This window comes from Amphichorda felina (assembly GCF_050947745.1).
Source record: "Amphichorda felina strain 45539 chromosome Unknown scaffold_1, whole genome shotgun sequence".
NCBI lineage: Eukaryota > Fungi > Ascomycota > Sordariomycetes > Hypocreales > Bionectriaceae > Amphichorda > Amphichorda felina.
Genome location: NW_028145049.1, coordinates 1,536,032 through 1,551,933, shown reverse-complemented (window position 1 = coordinate 1,551,933; position 15,902 = coordinate 1,536,032). Strand labels below are relative to the sequence as shown.

The 15,902-nt window shown below is 57.2% G+C and overlaps 7 protein-coding genes across 7 annotated transcripts; 3 read left to right on the top strand and 4 right to left on the bottom strand.

The window, feature by feature from the left end:
• Positions 1 to 461: 461 nt before the first annotated feature.
• On the bottom strand, positions 462 to 2,987 carry ACO1O0_000499 (uncharacterized protein; the record flags this gene model as incomplete). Its single annotated transcript, XM_083189998.1, has 1 exon — positions 462 to 2,987. One exon carries the CDS (start codon positions 2,985 to 2,987, stop codon positions 462 to 464), a length of 2,526 nt encoding a protein of 841 aa, XP_083053857.1.
• A 332-nt stretch (positions 2,988 to 3,319) lies between these two features.
• On the top strand, positions 3,320 to 4,534 carry ACO1O0_000498 (rRNA-processing endoribonuclease; the record flags this gene model as incomplete). Its single annotated transcript, XM_083189997.1, has 1 exon — positions 3,320 to 4,534. One exon carries the CDS (start codon positions 3,320 to 3,322, stop codon positions 4,532 to 4,534), a length of 1,215 nt encoding a protein of 404 aa, XP_083053856.1.
• An 85-nt stretch (positions 4,535 to 4,619) lies between these two features.
• On the bottom strand, positions 4,620 to 5,765 carry ACO1O0_000497 (DSC4 family protein; the record flags this gene model as incomplete). The annotated part of the gene is made up of 2 exons (XM_083189996.1): positions 4,620 to 5,322; positions 5,503 to 5,765. The coding sequence occupies 2 exons, from the start codon at positions 5,763 to 5,765 to the stop codon at positions 4,620 to 4,622; spliced, it is 966 nt and encodes a 321-aa protein (XP_083053855.1).
• Positions 5,766 to 6,278: 513 nt separating this feature from the next.
• FRS2 (phenylalanine--tRNA ligase subunit alpha) lies at positions 6,279 to 7,886 on the top strand (the record flags this gene model as incomplete). The annotated part of the gene is made up of 2 exons (XM_083189995.1): positions 6,279 to 6,674; positions 6,744 to 7,886. The coding sequence occupies 2 exons, from the start codon at positions 6,279 to 6,281 to the stop codon at positions 7,884 to 7,886; spliced, it is 1,539 nt and encodes a 512-aa protein (XP_083053854.1).
• Positions 7,887 to 8,920: 1,034 nt separating this feature from the next.
• Positions 8,921 to 9,276, top strand: ACO1O0_000495 (uncharacterized protein; the record flags this gene model as incomplete). Its single annotated transcript, XM_083189994.1, has 3 exons — positions 8,921 to 8,989; positions 9,061 to 9,188; positions 9,252 to 9,276. 3 exons carry the CDS (start codon positions 8,921 to 8,923, stop codon positions 9,274 to 9,276), a joined length of 222 nt encoding a protein of 73 aa, XP_083053853.1.
• Positions 9,277 to 10,521: 1,245 nt separating this feature from the next.
• PXR1 (telomerase inhibitor) lies at positions 10,522 to 11,786 on the bottom strand (the record flags this gene model as incomplete). Its single annotated transcript, XM_083189993.1, has 3 exons — positions 10,522 to 10,542; positions 10,603 to 11,674; positions 11,761 to 11,786. 3 exons carry the CDS (start codon positions 11,784 to 11,786, stop codon positions 10,522 to 10,524), a joined length of 1,119 nt encoding a protein of 372 aa, XP_083053852.1.
• A 556-nt stretch (positions 11,787 to 12,342) lies between these two features.
• Positions 12,343 to 15,072, bottom strand: ACO1O0_000493 (uncharacterized protein; the record flags this gene model as incomplete). Its single annotated transcript, XM_083189992.1, has 3 exons — positions 12,343 to 12,831; positions 12,891 to 14,845; positions 14,949 to 15,072. 3 exons carry the CDS (start codon positions 15,070 to 15,072, stop codon positions 12,343 to 12,345), a joined length of 2,568 nt encoding a protein of 855 aa, XP_083053851.1.
• Between the last annotated feature and the right edge of the window lie 830 nt (positions 15,073 to 15,902).

Sequence of the window (15,902 nt, the reverse complement as noted above, 5' to 3'; positions counted from 1 at the left end):
ACAAGAATGGAGCTCCCTCATGCAAAGTCTCGGGGATTGGGGGCTGTATACTCTTGAAAAAGAAATCCTAGGGAGACGCCTATAGGTATAGAAGGGCAGGCTACGAGGATGAGGTGGGGAGGAGTCGTGGATGGTTCGCTTTACTTGGGATAGGTAGTTAGTTAACTGCATAGCGCCGGAGTTCCGGGATATTGAGCCGCTTTGGCGCATGGCCATATCAGAAGGCCAGCCGTGTATTCTCATAGTGGGTAATTCAATGTGTGGGCATGTGTCTATGTGTAGCAAAAGTGATGATTGCATCTTGGATCTCTACTAGTAACGGTGCGTGGGGGTTATTTAGATTATAAGTGTACAGTGTGTGTGTGCCGCTGAATATGATACAATGACTGATATCCTGCTCAGTCCCGTCTAGAATGCCCATGCCTATTCTCCCCGAAAATAATGTACAGATATCAGATAACCTACGCCCGTTTGCGGCCTCCCTTCTTGGGAACTAATGCATCGTACACTCCCATCTCCTTTGCCGCCTCCATGAACATCCTGCCCCTATCCTCTGTCGAGTCGACCGGCCAGAACTTGTTTTGCAGATAGTCGGACAGCGCCACGCTGCGCTTGTCGCCCTCGAGCTTCGACGGGTCCCCGTCTGCCCAGGCTAAGAGTGCCTGGTCCAGCTCCCGCCTCGCAGACATTAGACGTCTGCGCTGGGGTGGCGAGTCCCATGACAGCCGTGTGGTGCCAAGGACCATCTCCAGAACCAGAGCATCGGAGGGTTGGAACTTGAAGAGCTGCTTCAGGGAGGTGAGGGCGACGAGAAAGCCGGCGTCATCCTTGAGTCGCCGAAAGGTGTGGAGGATCTTCCGTGCCAGCTGTCCATCCATGCCGTCAGGTCCAAAGAGCGGCCTGAACTTGGCCGTCTCGGCAAACAACTGTCGCGCCGCGACGACATCCTTGGCTAGGTCCTTGCCAGTAACCTGATGGAGACGGTTGACGTCAAGCACCTTCCACAGAGCACTGAAGGTGTACGGGTCGGGGTTCAGCCCCCGCTCCGTGACGAGAGACTGGTACAGTGCCTTGGCTTCTTTGATCTGGTTCGCCTGGATATAGGACTCGAGGAGCTGGTTCATCATGAATGCGTCAGGGCTGATCTCGGCGTCACGGAAAGCGTCCCACAGCTCGTCCATGCGGTCGTGCAGGTCCCGGAGGCGATAATTCTCTGCCAGTATCGAGAAGGTCTCGAGCGTCGCTCTTGGCAGAGGCGCAACCCCTCGCTTGCGCAACTGGTCCACCTTGCCAGCCTTCCTGGCCCGGACAAAGTCGATTCGAGCCTCAATCATGCTCCACGCCAGCTTGTCTGCCTTTTCCATATTTTCAGCGCCACCGGACCGCTGCCAGGCACCGATCAGGCCGTTGAGATGCATGGGCGCCGCCTCAACGCCTTTCTGCCTCATGAACTCGACAACGTTGTAGGCGCCTTCGAGGTCCCCAGCGCCAATGAGGCGTTTCAGCCACTTGCCGACGAAGAACTTATTCGCCACCACGGAGGGCATATACTTTTGCTTCTTGAGGTCAATCTGGCCATCGCTCATCATGTCGACAAACGCATAGAGTGCATTCTCTGTCTGGTTCGTGGCGAGAAAGTATGACACGACCTGATCATAGTCTGAGAGCTTCATATTCTGCCCAAGGAGTTCCCTCATCTGTCGGTAGGAGAGCCAGGCGTTCTCCTGGTCTTCCGGGGTGCCACGTTCCGAGTATGTTCGTATGATGGTCATCAAGATCCGGGGATCCGAGTGCTGAGCCAAGAGCTTGTCCACAGCTCTCTGGGCCTGGGCCAGGTCACCCAGCCGGCAAAACATCCGAACACCAAGCTCCCAGAAGGCCTTGAATGTGTCGGCCGACGGGTTGCCAAGGGTGGGGATGCACCGCCTCCAGTTGTCCTGGGCTTTTGCTTCGAAGCCCTCGACGAAAACGGATTCGATGATGAGCAGCTGCTGGGATGGGCTCAGGGCGACCTTGGCATCACCCATATCCGTGGAGAGCAAGGATACGTGGGACAACCTGTGGGGGTTGATGGACTCGTCCGCGGAGAATACGGTCCACAGAAAGTCCCAGACATCGAGCGGTACGCTGCTCCAGCTGTGTGCGAGAGATCGGCGCGCAGCATGGTACGCCCTGTAGATTGTCGAGGCATGCTTGGTGGTGAGGCCATCCGGCATGCGCATGTCACGCGACACGCGCTGGATGGCGGCATTGAGCCTCGCAATCTTCTTGCGCTGGTTTGCCGTGTAGGCCTGCGTGGGGATCTGAGGCAGCTGGGCTCGGGAAGGCATCCTTGCGGCCATTGACTTGGGCAGCAGAGGGCCCATCTGGCCGACAAGTTCCTCTCGCAGATCATCGGGAAGCTCTGCGAGCGTTGCTTCAATCTCGCGGTCAAGGGAGTCGCCGTACTCATCGGCATTCGCCATGACCTTCTCCAGATCGGCTGGGGTCCTCATATTATCCCAGGTGCTCCCCATATCCGATAGAACCTCGTCCAAGGCCTCTCGCTGTTTGTTCGGGGGAAGCCTGGATCGTAGTTGGGAGAAGGCATTCTTTAGGATGGATGCGTCAATTCCGCTCATGCCCTGGTCGTACGAGTCGTCGTCCGGTAATTGGAGCATCTTATTCCCCTCTTGCTCGAAGAACTGAACCGAAAAATTCTGGGACTCGTTGTTGTCCGGTTCAGCAGTAGGTTGAGCCTGGTCGAGTTTCCGGAGCAGCTCTGCCTGGGTTGGCTTCTGGAAGGCCGACTTCTTCGCCTGTACTTGAGTGCGTGATCGCGGGCGCAATCTCCCTCCGGTCTGTGCGGCTGCTCGCGACGAGTACTGGGCGATCCATGGCTGAGGATGTGAGGCTGCTGCTCGCTGTTGGCGGAGGCTTAGCAGGCATGTCCGGCAGATGATCTCGTTCCGGCATCGCAGGTCGAGAAGCGAGGGCCTGCCGGGCATATTTCAGGTGTCGGGGCGACCAACATCTAGCCTGGAGTTGCGCCGATTTTGAGTTGGAGGGTGTCGAAATCCAGGGATAAATTGTTTGGTATCACTTGGTACAGACGACGTGGTGTTGCACGTCGCATCCACTCCCTGGAGAACTTCTTTCCACCTTATCGATAAGTGTCCGGCAGCCACTTTTTGGTGGAGCCTGCTGCCACCGCCTTCTTGATACAGCGCACCAATTCATCTCAACCCCGGCAGAAAGATAATTTTTGTTCTGGTGAAGACGGGCGATCGCAGCACCCCATCGCATCCTCCCACATTGTCGATATCAGCCAGCTATCGCCATGTCGAACTCGACGCCCGAGTTCCTGCGGCTCACGGGCCACCGGGCTTTTGCCCAGAGGCTGACACTATCGACCCTCACCGGCCGGCCGGTCCACATCTCCAAGATCCGGAGCTCGTCGCCAACCAACCCCGGCCTTGCCCCTCATGAGGTCTCCTTCCTGCGCCTGCTCGAGGCCGTCACCAACGGCAGCTCGATGCAGATTTCCTACACTGGCACAACCATCACATACCACCCGGGCCTGATCACGGGCACCATCGCCGGCCAGGGCGCCACCGAGGGCGATGTCATCGAGCACCACCTGCCCGCCAACTGCTCCCGGGGCGTCACCTACTTCCTCCTGCCCCTGTGTCTCCTGGCCCCCTTCTCGAAAGCCCACATGAACGTCCGCTTCTCCGGCCCGGGAGTCATCACCTCGTCCACCGAGACGGGTGACATCTCTGTCGACTCCTTCCGAACCGCCATCCTCCCCATCTTCGGCCTCTTTGGCATCCACCCGGCCAGGATCGAGCTCCGCGTGCTGCAGCGCTCGTGCGCAGGGCCCGGTGGCCGCGGTGGCGGCGGAGCCGTCGAGCTGCGCTTCGCGAGCCAGGTCCGCCTGCCCAAGACGCTGCACCTGAACCGGAGCCCCGGCCGCATAAAGAGGATACGGGGCGTCGCGTACTCGACGGGTGTGTCGGCGTCCAACAACGGGCGCATGATCCACTCGGCCCGCGAGGTCCTCAACCCGCTGGTCTCTGATATACACATTGCCGCGCAGTACGACCAGGCCCCGCTGGTGTCGACGGGCGACAAGGCCGGCAGCAAGAAGCGCCTGGGCATCGGCTTCGGCCTGAGCCTGGTGGCCGAGTCCAGCGCGGTTGGCGTCCTGTACTCGGCCGATGTGGTTGTTCCTCCGGAGGGCGGCGTGGTCCCGGAGGATATTGGGAAGAGGTGTGCGTACCAGCTGCTGGAGACCATTTCAAAGGGCGGTTGCGTGAGCCCGTCGTCGGTTAACTCGGTGCTGACATTAATGGCCATGGGGTCTGAGGACGTTGGGCGTTTGAGGATAGGCAAAGATGTCCTCGGGACAGAAGAGGTAGTTGGGCTAGCGAGGGATCTGCGGACGTTTGGGGCAAGCAGCTGGGGGTTGAGGGATGCTGATGACGAGAGCGGCGATATTGTGATTTCAGTCAAGGGCACAGGAGTTGGCAACGTGGGTAGAAAGATGGCGTGAGGGGCAGGAATATATCCAAAGCTATGCAAGGTTACTGCTAATGTACTGAAAACGATCAAGACGTGACTGTGTACCACCAGCCAAGTCATACACCGCCAGGTCCCGGCTCCAGCAGGTCTTGGATTGCGGCACGTCGACGCTGAGAATCCAGGGCTCCCATAGTTGCCTGGTAACCTATACTCTGCAGGGACTCTGCTGTTGTCCTCTCTAGATCTATTGCCGCAACCCGCATGCAGTGGAGAATGTGGTAATCATCCAGCATGGCATTGCCGGAGCTTAGGATATCCGATAAACGGGACCTCGAAACATCGTCTCCTGAATGAGTGCGTAGTCCCGACTCTGAAGCCTCCGTACGTCCGCTTCTTGACGAGGACCTCCTTAGCGGCTGTAACTCAATGTCGCCGCCCCCGTCTGCTGTCCCTGACATTGACGGGCCGGAGCTGTCAATGTTCTGTTCTTCGAGGTCGAGATCCTCGATGGCACGCGCCGTCGCTACCTGTACTCGTCGGGCGGGATCGGTGATCAAGGGTTGGAACGTCTTCAGCGACAGTCGCAGCCTCTCCCGCTCAGAGTGTACTGCCAGCATAAGGCATTGCAATCCGAGGATAAAAAGGTCTGCGAGTAGATAGTAGGTTCTGTACGTAGGGGGTTTCTGGCCGACAAAGTCGATGATCATGCCGCCGTGCTGGTACCCCCGGTGATACTCTAACCCTTGCGGGAGAGCAGCGAATAGGTGGACAAGCATGCACCACAGGTTCGGCAGGACAATAAGGATCACATGCGTGCGGCTAGCTGGTATGATGATCGGGAGGGTTTCGTCCTTTGGCGATAGATACATGAAGTGACCAAAGGCTCGTATAATGAGTCGAAACAGAGAGCACCTGCAAAGAAAGGCATGGTCAGTCTTGCTACTGCGCGATGTTGGTTGGGTATAGTTCGCGTACTCCATATAATACAAGGCACTCAACTCGGCAAACAGCAGGGTGTCAAGGCCCTTGAGGAGGTGTGTGACGAACTCGAGCTTTCTCTTGAGGCCTGGATTGCGTTTCTTACGCGTCTTCTTCCTCCGGCGCTGCCTGTTGGTGGACTGAGGGGCCCCTGGGGCGTCTCCATGGTCGTTGTCGTTGTCATGGTCATGTAGCCTGTCGTCGGGCGCAGCTATGCCGGCTGGGGCGAGGTGGGCTGGATCTCCTGCTGACGCCGCAGAGCTCGACGCAGGATCATTGCTCATAGTCGTCCTGTATTCATTGTCCGGCCGACATGAGCGGACGATGGATTCTGCATTGACGCAGCGAGAGCTCAAATACTGCTCGTCATGAGTGGACGGGAAGGGATCGCAGGCGCGTCAGCTGGGGTCATGGCTCGTTGCGCCAGCAGCGATCCAGGAGTTGAGTTGAAGTTGGGATGGAACCACCCCAGTCTGTCAGGCTGCCAGTGTCTGCTGTGTGAGCTGGTGTGGGCTGTTTCCAGTGGCACTTGGACCACTGTACCTGGCAAGTGTCACTGTACGAGTACATGGGTACGTACCTTACCTCGCGCAAGGTGAGGATCAACCTAAAATCCGATGCAGGGAACCCCGCCATGCATGTGGAAACCGCAAAGGCCAGCGGTCTTTGGGCTGCCAAATTTCCCCCACGACGACTCGCGAGTTTGAGGTGACTCAGAACAGGCCACAACCACAAGTGCACGACGACAACACGATCCCTCTGGGCATGCCACAATTGCGCAGACTTGCGGCGCCAACATGACCATCTCCAACTCCGCTCCGGCAGGGGACCTCGCGACCCAGACCCTGCACAAGCTGGCGGCGCAAAGTCCCATCCTCTCCTCCGAAGCCTTCCCCACCATCTCCTTCCAGGATGTCAAGTCTGCGCTCGACCGCCTCGCGTCGCGGTCAATGATCACCTATGAGACGATCGAGCGAGAAGAGCCCCTTCTGGAGCCCGAGGCCGAGCAGATTGCCGCCCACGGCAGCCACGAGGCCCGCGTCTTCGAGGCCGTCCGCAAGGCCATGGAGGGGCTGACGATCCAGGAGCTGGAGAAGGCCATTGGCGACAAGACCGTCACCAAGGTCGGCCAGGGCAAGGCCTTCAAGGAGAAGTGGATCAGCAAGGGCAAGGACGGCAAGCTCATCGCTACGGTACGTCCAATATGCTCTGTTGCCTGGTCATAATTGACAACCCCCATACTAACTCATTCTCTGCTCCAGGCCGACTCGATTGAAGACAAGACCCGAGCTCTGCTCCAGCAGATCAAGGAGACAAAGACGGCCGACCCCAAGGCGCTGTCCGACCTCAAGAAGCGCAAGCTCATCAAGATGCACAAGATTGTGACCTTCAAGATCAGCAAGGGCCCCGAGTTTGCCCTCGACATCCAAAAGGAGGAGACGGACCTGACCGCCGACATGCTGAGCTCCGGCTCGTGGAAGTCGGCCAAGTTCAAGCCCTACAACTTCAAGGCCCTCGGGTCGGACCAGAACGCCGGCGCCCTCCACCCCCTGAACAAGGTGCGCCACGAGTTCCGCCAGATCTTCTTCGAGATGGGATTCCAGGAGATGCCCACCAACAAGTTTGTCGAGACGGGCTTCTGGAACTTTGACGCCCTGTTCGTGCCCCAGCAGCACCCGGCGCGCGACCTGCAAGACACCTTCTACATCTCGGATCCCAAGGTGGCGGACAAGCCGCGACCGGTCGCCGACGGCCAGGATACGGAGGAGTACTGGCGAAACGTCAAGGAGGTCCACCAGGACGGCAAGTTTGGCTCAACTGGCTACAAGTACCCCTGGTCCGCGGACGAGTCGCTGAAGCTGGTCCTGCGGACTCACACCACGTCTATCTCGACAGCCATGCTGTACAAGCTCGCATCACAAAAGGGCCCCGACGGGCGGCCGCCGCCGGCGCGGTACTTCTCTATCGACCGCGTGTTCCGTAACGAGACGGTTGACGCGACGCACTTGGCCGAGTTCCACCAGGTGGAGGGTGTCATTGCCGACTACGGGCTGACGCTGGGTGGTCTGATGGAGTTCATGGAGGTCTTCTTCAACAAGATGGGCATCACGGACCTCAAGTTCAAGCCGGCGTACAACCCGTACACAGAGCCGAGCATGGAGATCTTCAGCTTCCACAAGGGGCTCAACAAGCTGGTAGAGATCGGCAACAGCGGCATGTTCCGGCCGGAGATGCTGGAGTCGATGGGGCTGCCGAAGGACATGCGCGTCTTTGGGTGGGGCCTGAGTCTGGAGCGGCCGACCATGATCAAGTACGGGATCTCCAACATCCGCGAGCTGCTGGGCCACAAGGTAGACCTCGGGTTCATTGAGCGGAACCCCGCGGTCCGGTTGGAGAAGGAGTAGACGAACGATACAGCTGGGGATGAGAGAAAAGAGACACGGAGAGAAGCGGAGGGGGAAAGAAGGAAAATTTAGACAAGACGCTGTCAATGTTTACGATTTGAATGATACACTTGTGTCCTTTAGGCCTCTGTTTGTGGACCTGAATTAATGAAGGCAGTTGAATGTCTAATGTTGAATGTGGAAAAAAGGTGGTTCCTCTCGAGTACGTCCTAAACGTGTCTCTCCGTCTCCGCATCCGTTCAGAATCCATCCAGCCGTCCCATACCGTCCAATACGTCCCCGCAAAAACTACGATGGCGCTAACCCAGACATGACGTCCTCTGGGTCTCCCATCTCCAGGGCCTCGCTGATCGACACAGCTCTCTAGGTCCGGCACGCGATCCGATACCTGACATGATCCATCGTCCATCTCATCTACGGAAGCAGAAGATCGGATGGAATTCACAGCTAAGGAGGCAACGATGGAGGGATCTTCGCATCATGTATCGCCCGCCACTCCCCCGATCCCAGCCAAGTGACCAGTTCCTGATCATCTAAAAACCCCCCCCAGACCCATACAGAGTTTGCTAGCCGTTCTATCTGACGTCCAAACTAGGGATGGTGACGGCACTGACGGGGCGATGATTAATGCTTCCACTGCCTGCCCTGTGCAGTCTGAGTGGTCGGCCGTTGCTGTCTACACCTGCTAGGCCAAAGCGTGAGACAGCAGAGGCATTGGTGGACGTCATTGGGCCCAACTTAGCTCCCAGTAGCAAGCAGCGTAAAGAATGTGCGGATCAAGGGTCGCCGCAGTGGCCTCTTGTGACCCCCGGGAGGGGATTGTGGGAAAGCTTGTTCGCTGTGCTGCCTTGTGGGCGGGCACGTATAAGATCAGGGCCATCCTACCCTCCATCTCCAACCCCCTCTCCTTCCCCTCCATCCATCCATCCATCCATTTGCCAATGACGAGGTCTTCTCATTGATCAAGCTGCTCATCATCCATCAAACCCATAGTTCCATCGCCTCTCAATCCATCATCAACTCCATCTCTCGCCATGGCCGAACCACTTCACACCACCACCTCGGCCAGCCCGTCCAGTCCCAAGTCTGGTGCCCGCCGCAGTGTTTGTCCCCCCGGTCCCTACACGCAGTTGACAACATGGGATATACATGCTGACACTTTGACAAACCACAGAGCTCCGGCTTCATGCCCTCGTTCGATAGCCTCTCCCAGCAGAGGCGCAGCGAGGCCAGCGTGGCCCGGCGCCAGAGCATCTCGGACCAGGCCGTCCGGGGCGGCATCTTCAGCCAGTTCTTCCACAAGTATGTCCTCTTTTTCTCTAGGGTCTCAATCGTATTCACCTTGCTGACCTCTTTTCGTCATAGCAACTTTGGCCGGAATTCCAAGTAACGTGTCCGCAGTGGCGGTGGTGACACGGCCGAGTCGTCGATTTGTATTATAGGTTGCCAGTACTAAGTCTTTCCCACACCATCCCCGAGGTGAGGATCGACTGGAAAGGCATAGGGAAAGGCTGTCGGGGGGGGTTGGGAGCGTCGGAGCTTGTGCATTTGCGCAGCCGCTTTACCTGCTGTTTACTTAGTTTCCGCTGATATGGATGATGCGAGAACTCCTATAGTGTCCCAGGGCATTTAGCCCTTCCTGCTCATCAGAAGAGAACTCAAGATCAATACCTACAAGCACATTTTATGCACCAACCACAAGAGAAGAAGGCCAAATTTATTAAACCATCCCTGAGTAGAGGATGGGGCCATGGAACCGATGCCAAACAACTCCATGCGTTGGCCTCGAGTCTTTATTCCTGTTGTAGTCGTAGTCGTGGGCCGCCTACAAAATCTGGGAGATCTTTGGGGGCCTTTTAATATCATGCCCAGGATAAAGTTGACATATCTTCCGAAAGGTCTGGTTCGGGGCCATTCTTGGAGGCTGGGCATGGAGCCTATGCCGCGACTCCATGCGCTGGTCTCGAGTCTTGTTGCTGTAACCGGTGGCCAACCGACAGGAAAAGAAAGCTTTTGGGCTTTTTAACGTCCTGCCTAGGACGGAAGTGCTGCATGGTGTCTAGGAGGACACGGCATCAGGGGTTGTTGACCCGACTCCTTCAAGTTGCAATGCTTCAGGCCGGCCAAGACTTTGTGGTGCCCGTGCTAGCCTTTTGCTGGAAATGTCGGTGGACGGAGGCCTGAAGGGTGGTAATCTCGACCAGACCTGCTGGTGAGGGCAGACTTGGTGGTGGTGATAGCGTACAAACATAGTCTGGCTAGGTAGATTATGATGTTGGCTAACGTGGGTTACGTCTCCCCTGGCACCGGCTGTCCTATGTCACGAACCATGTCCCAGCCGTCACACCCCCCGCCCAGATTCATCTTGGCCAATATCAAGCCTGCCTTGGGAACACACCTGTGTCATGTTGGAGAGCCAAAGATCCAGAATTGCATATTTGAAAATTCAGATCCATCGACATTTTTGTGTAACTTTGTAAATTGTTGAACGGAAAGGACGCCCATATCCTCCCCGCCTCGTTGCTATGCAACTATACTCGTTGTTTAACGCCCAATGCTCGCAGTACTCGCTCACACCACGGTCTATGTAAAATCCCCTAAAGCAAAAACTGCTCTATCCGTATCCGCTGAACGTTTATGCCTTAACCATCCAGATCTAGATCCTGTTAGACAACGCTGCCCGGTATGCTAGCCAGGGGGAGAAAGAAAATCATACCTTGTTTAGTGCGTTGTCATTCATCATCGCTTCCCTCTTGGCCGCGAGGAACCGCGACCTCACCCGGAGGGGATTCAGTGGCCTTGGTGGCGCTGCTACCACAGGGGTAGCAATCTCGGCCTCGCGCTTCTTGCGCTTCTTCTCCTCCTTCTTCTGCCGTTTCCGCTCCTTCTTTTCACGCTTCTCCTCTTTCCTCTCCCTCTTGGACTTGGATTTTGAGTCGTCGTCTGAATCTGAGCTCTCTGCCGACTTTGAACGGTCCCTCTTTGACTTTGACTTTCGCTTGCTAGATCGCTCGGCCGAGTCGGCCTCCTCGTCGTCATCCTCGCTGCTGCTCGATTTGGACTTCTTGGACTTGGACTTCTTGTCCTTCTTCTTGGACTTCAGATTCTCCGTGTCGTCGTCGGAACCCTCGGCTGACCGCTTCTTGCCCTTCTTCGATTCTTTCCGTCGCTTCTTGCTCTTTTCGTCCGAGTCCTTGGCGGAGCTGTCGTCCTCATCCTCATCCAGAGATTCAGCCTTGCGCTTCTTCGACTTCTTGTCCTTCTTGGTTTCTGCCTCGGCGGTGTCCTTGACGGCGGGTGCCGCCTTCTCGCTTGTCGATGTGCTGTCAGACTCTCCCTCCTCCTCCTCCCCCTCCGCCACCTCCTCCTCAACCTTCTCCTCCACCTTGAGCTCATCCCCGACCAGCAGCCCGCCCCTCACGAACCTCATGGCCCCGTACCGCGCCTGCACGTAGGCATTCATCTTGACCACCATCCTCGCCTGCTTCTCCTCCTCGACGGCCGCCTCCGTCTTGCCGTTGAGCCGGCTCAGCAGGTCCGAGAACTCGTCCAGCCCGGCAATCTCGTCCTCCTTGCGCTTGCTGAACCCCAGACCCTTGACGTCGTCCTTGAGCGATACCCGGATGTACGACGCGCTGGCCGCCGTGTGCAGCTCCGCGTGCGCCGAGTTCTGCGCCCCCAGGAACTCGCCCGGTTGCCACCCCTGCGCGCGCAGGATCTTCTGCCCAAACGTCTTGGTGTCGCGGGACCATTTCGTGTTGTTGGGATCGTGGTTGAGCTTGCGACGGCTGTTTCATTGAAAGGGAGGGAGCGATGGTCAGCGGCCCGTGATACTAGATTGCCAGTAGACTTGGGTTCGTGGGTGGAGAATTACCTCTTTGTTTCCGCGAGAAGACCCATGGTGACGGCTGGTGTCCGATGTAATCGGACAGCGTCAATGGCAGAGGGTAGAAATGTGTCGAGGGCCGTCAGGGAGAAAGGCTTGACATGGGCTTGCCAGACTCTCAACTTGGGACAGGAAATAAAAAAAAAGTTGAGGTTGGCGGGGTGTGGGGAAAGGCGATGGCAGCCACCTTATCGCGTCACCTGATTGGTTGCGTGTATTCACCTTCATCTTTGGGCATTGGACTTTACCACCACCAAATACGGATACTCCGTACGTATACATACGTACGTACTTCGTACGGAGTATTGTGTAATACCTTGCCATGCTATTAACAGCACTGATTTCACTTTCCGGCCAAAGAGCGTTGGAAATATCTTACAACACCTTGACTACTACCTAAGTTAGATACTACCCCGTCTTAACTATAGCCACTTGCACCAAATCCTGGTACTACCACCTTGCTGACTTTGCAACGAAAATAAAGTAAAAGAACACGATACCCTTAATGGCAGGAAAAGCAAAAACTGGCGCCAAAACGAGATTATCTGTGACCAACCATCGAATTCTTCTTCAGTAGTTGAGCTCCCCACCGCCGCCCCCTGAGACGTGGTCGAGATCCTCGTAGCTCTTCAGGCTACGGCCCTGAACGGCCTCTCGTGGGCCGCCAGCAGCAGCACCTGCGCCATCACCCCAGCGCGAGCCCCCAGGGCGACCCCGGCCACCGTCGTATCGCCCGCCTCCCCGGCGATCATATGGCCCAGTGCGGTGCTGTCCACGATTGCCTTGCATGGCGCCACGGCGGATGGGCCCGCCCGAACGGTCATCTCCCATGGGGCTGAACCCCGGTTGCAGCCCTGCGAAGAATGGGGGGAAGTTGCCTCCGGGCATAGGGAAGCCAGGCATCATGCCATTCATGGCAAACTGCTGCAAACTAAACCCGCGTGGAGTGCCGGCAGTCCCTTGCCCGTTGGGCTGTGGGAAGTGTCCATTGGAGTTGGCGTCAGTCCTGGACGGTGCGATGTGCGCGGGGTCGAGGACGTAGGCATTGATTAGTTCAAACTGGTCCATGTTAGCACGGTCCTGGCCACAGTCCTGGTACATGATGGATAGGGCCCTACCTCTTGCTTGACGCCCTCAAGCCACTCCGCGTGTCTTTTCTCGACATGCTTCCTCCAGAAGTGCTCTTCCTTGAAGAGCTTGGTGCAGTCGGGGACCTTACACCTCCACTTGTGCTCGTCCTCCTGCTTGACATGCTTCAACAGCTCGTCGTCAACGGCCTCCTCCACGGGTCGGCCACCCAATTTGCGGATGTCGACCGACTGAGGGTCGAGGATCTGCATGAGCTTGTCCTCAAAAGTCCTGACCCAATTGTACGCCCTGAGCAGCTGCTGGTCCGCCTTGCTGAGAGCATTGCGAGACTTCTTCTCAGCCTCAGGAGAGTCAAGCTCGCCCTCCTCAGCGACGTCTGTTCGCTTCTTCTCCGGGAATGGCTCGCCATTCGCGCTGGCCCTTGCCACGTTCCTCGCAGCCGAAGACAGAGTGGAGCGTGGTCGCCGGAGGTGTCCAGCCGGGCACTTCCGGGTGAGTTCGTGGACCGAGTCGCTCTCAAAAACGCAGAAGAAGCAGAAGTTGAACACCCGGCGAAGGTATTCGATCAGAAGATCCAGTTCCTTCTTTTTGGCGAGAAGCTCCTCGTCATCAACATCGTCATCCTCAATGGCCCCTTCCTCTTCCTCTTCCTCTTCCTCCTCCACAGCACCAGCTTCCGCATCCATAGCCTCATCGTCATCGCGATCTAATTGCTTCTTGGCCTTGGGAGTGGGCGGAACGGGAGGTTGCAGGAGACCGGCATTCTTGAGGCTTTCAACCTTATCCTCCACCTTGGGGATAGCTTGAAAGTCAGAGCCAAACTCCTCCTCGAAGTGGCTGACCAGTCGTCGAATCAGATCCAGGTCTTTGTCAATCCGCTCGGGAGCTGAGAATAGGTCCCAGAGGGCCTTCTTTCTCGGGTTCGACGGGGGAGTATGGACACCCACGTGACAGACAAAATCCCCACGAACCTCATCCTTGACCGTCTTGCCGTTGATGGCATCGAGGGCTTTATCGGCTGTCGACACCGGCTGAGGTGAAGCAACAGGCTCATCTCCGTCCTCATCCTTGGGTTCGGCACGGTCAATTGGCATGGCAGTCTCCGACGAAGGGTGCAGCATGACCCATCCGATACGGTGATACCGCTTGCTGGGGTTGGGGTCTGAAAGAGACAGCCACTTGAAGCCACCCTCTTCTTCGCCCAGGTGTTCCTTGCAGAACGATTCAAGATTTTGCCGGCTGACATGAGGGGCAATGGTCTTGATGAGGAGCGTAGGCTGGAACTGGTTCTCATCCCGAATATCTGCGCCGCTGGCAGGGTTGAGGTCGCCCACGCCAAGAATCTCGTTGGCCTCTCCGTCTTCCCTATCACCGCCAGCGCCTGCACCGCTCTCCCCCTTGGGGACCCCCTCGAGGGAGAACTCGTCAAATGTGCCGGATTCCAAATCCTGCTCCCACTGGGTGTAGGTGCCGCGGCGCATTTCGTTGAGCTTGGCGCGGAAAGGGTCCCTAACTTCTGCCACGTATCGCTCTTTGAACCATTGCTCCTTCTTATGTTCCGAGACAAAGGTACGGGCCATTTTGGCCTGAAGCTCCTCCTTGTACGCGTCATAGGCAGCCTGGATCTTTGCCTTCTCCTTCTCACGCTCCTCCTGTGCCTCCTTGGGGCCACGAGGCTTTTCTGGCTCCCGTCGACGGCCGGTCTGAGCTCTCTCCTTCTCCTCCTTGATCCTCTCATTCATTCGCCACCACTCGCTGTAGTAGGAGAACCCGACCTGATAATGGAGTCGTGAGGGGTCAGTCAGAGGGTTCTGAAGCAAAGTGGGCGGGCCACTGTCCCGGCCCGGAACATATCGGTCAATGTTGGCCGGCGGCGAGGTAATTCGGCGTCGGTCGTCCCTATCTCGATCGTCGCGCCGGGATCGGGGTTCGTAACGGTCGACTGAGGGGCCTGGTGACCGAGATCGACGACGCCGTTCATGGGCTGGACCAACAGTATCAGTTCACGTGTCCCCAACTACGTCTCCCGCACAATAGGCTAAATGGGAGTGCGGCCGGATGCTAGAGCGTGGGCATTGTGTGCATACCTGGAGATCGACCGCGGTAGAATGTATCGCCTCTATCATCTCGGGTGCGCGATTCGTCACGAGCCCAGGACCGATCGCTAGGCGACCGGGCTGTAGAATCGCGATATGTCGAGTAGGAATCCATCGTTGCGGTTAGGGATCTTGAACCATCTGGGTTCGGCGACTTGATTTCGGTCAGAGAAGTAGCTCTAGGTGGTGATTGGAGAGGCGTGATAGAAACAGAGAGACAAGGCGAGGTCACGGGGGCAGAATGATGAAGACAGAAAGGGCCGCAGCCGAGAAGGCGTGGAAGAAAGAAGGAGGGAGAGGACAGTTCATGATGGCAGAGGTGAGAGGGAAGTGAGGACTAAGAAGTGGTGAGGAGAGGTGCGCTGCGGTGCGGTGGGAGGTTCGTTGGTGACCAAGATCAGCCAACACCGAACGCGAAGCCGGCACGAGAACAAGAGAAGGGAGAAGGGAGAAGGGAGCAAGAATAGGGGCAAACGAACTGGAAAGATGAGCGCAGCCCCGAAGAGAGCGATTGCGCAGTTGCGAGATGGCGCACCTCGACGAGCTTGCAGTCCGTCCAAGGGATGAGGCTGAGAGGCTGAGAGGCTGGCCAGAGCGAAGCTGCGAGAAGGGATCAAGATCGGGTGGAAGAATCCACGCAGGTTGGCCAGCAGAGAGCTGTTGGCACTGTACGCGCCTCTGCAACAGGGGGTCGTTCTGCGCGTTGCAGCAGGCCAGCGACGCTAATCTTACAGTGTGTCCATGGGTACTGCACGGTGCATCCACGCGGCTTCATCTGGCCAATGGCATGTCCAGACCTTTCCCCCAGCCAACAATGGAGGGTGGCGATCTCCGGTTTCGCGGTGCCAACCGAGGGTCTCGTGTGTGGCCATCTGATCCATCAGCGACGATAGAATGACAGCTAATAACTACTATTATCTTTCAACATCTTGTCGGTCGTTCTGT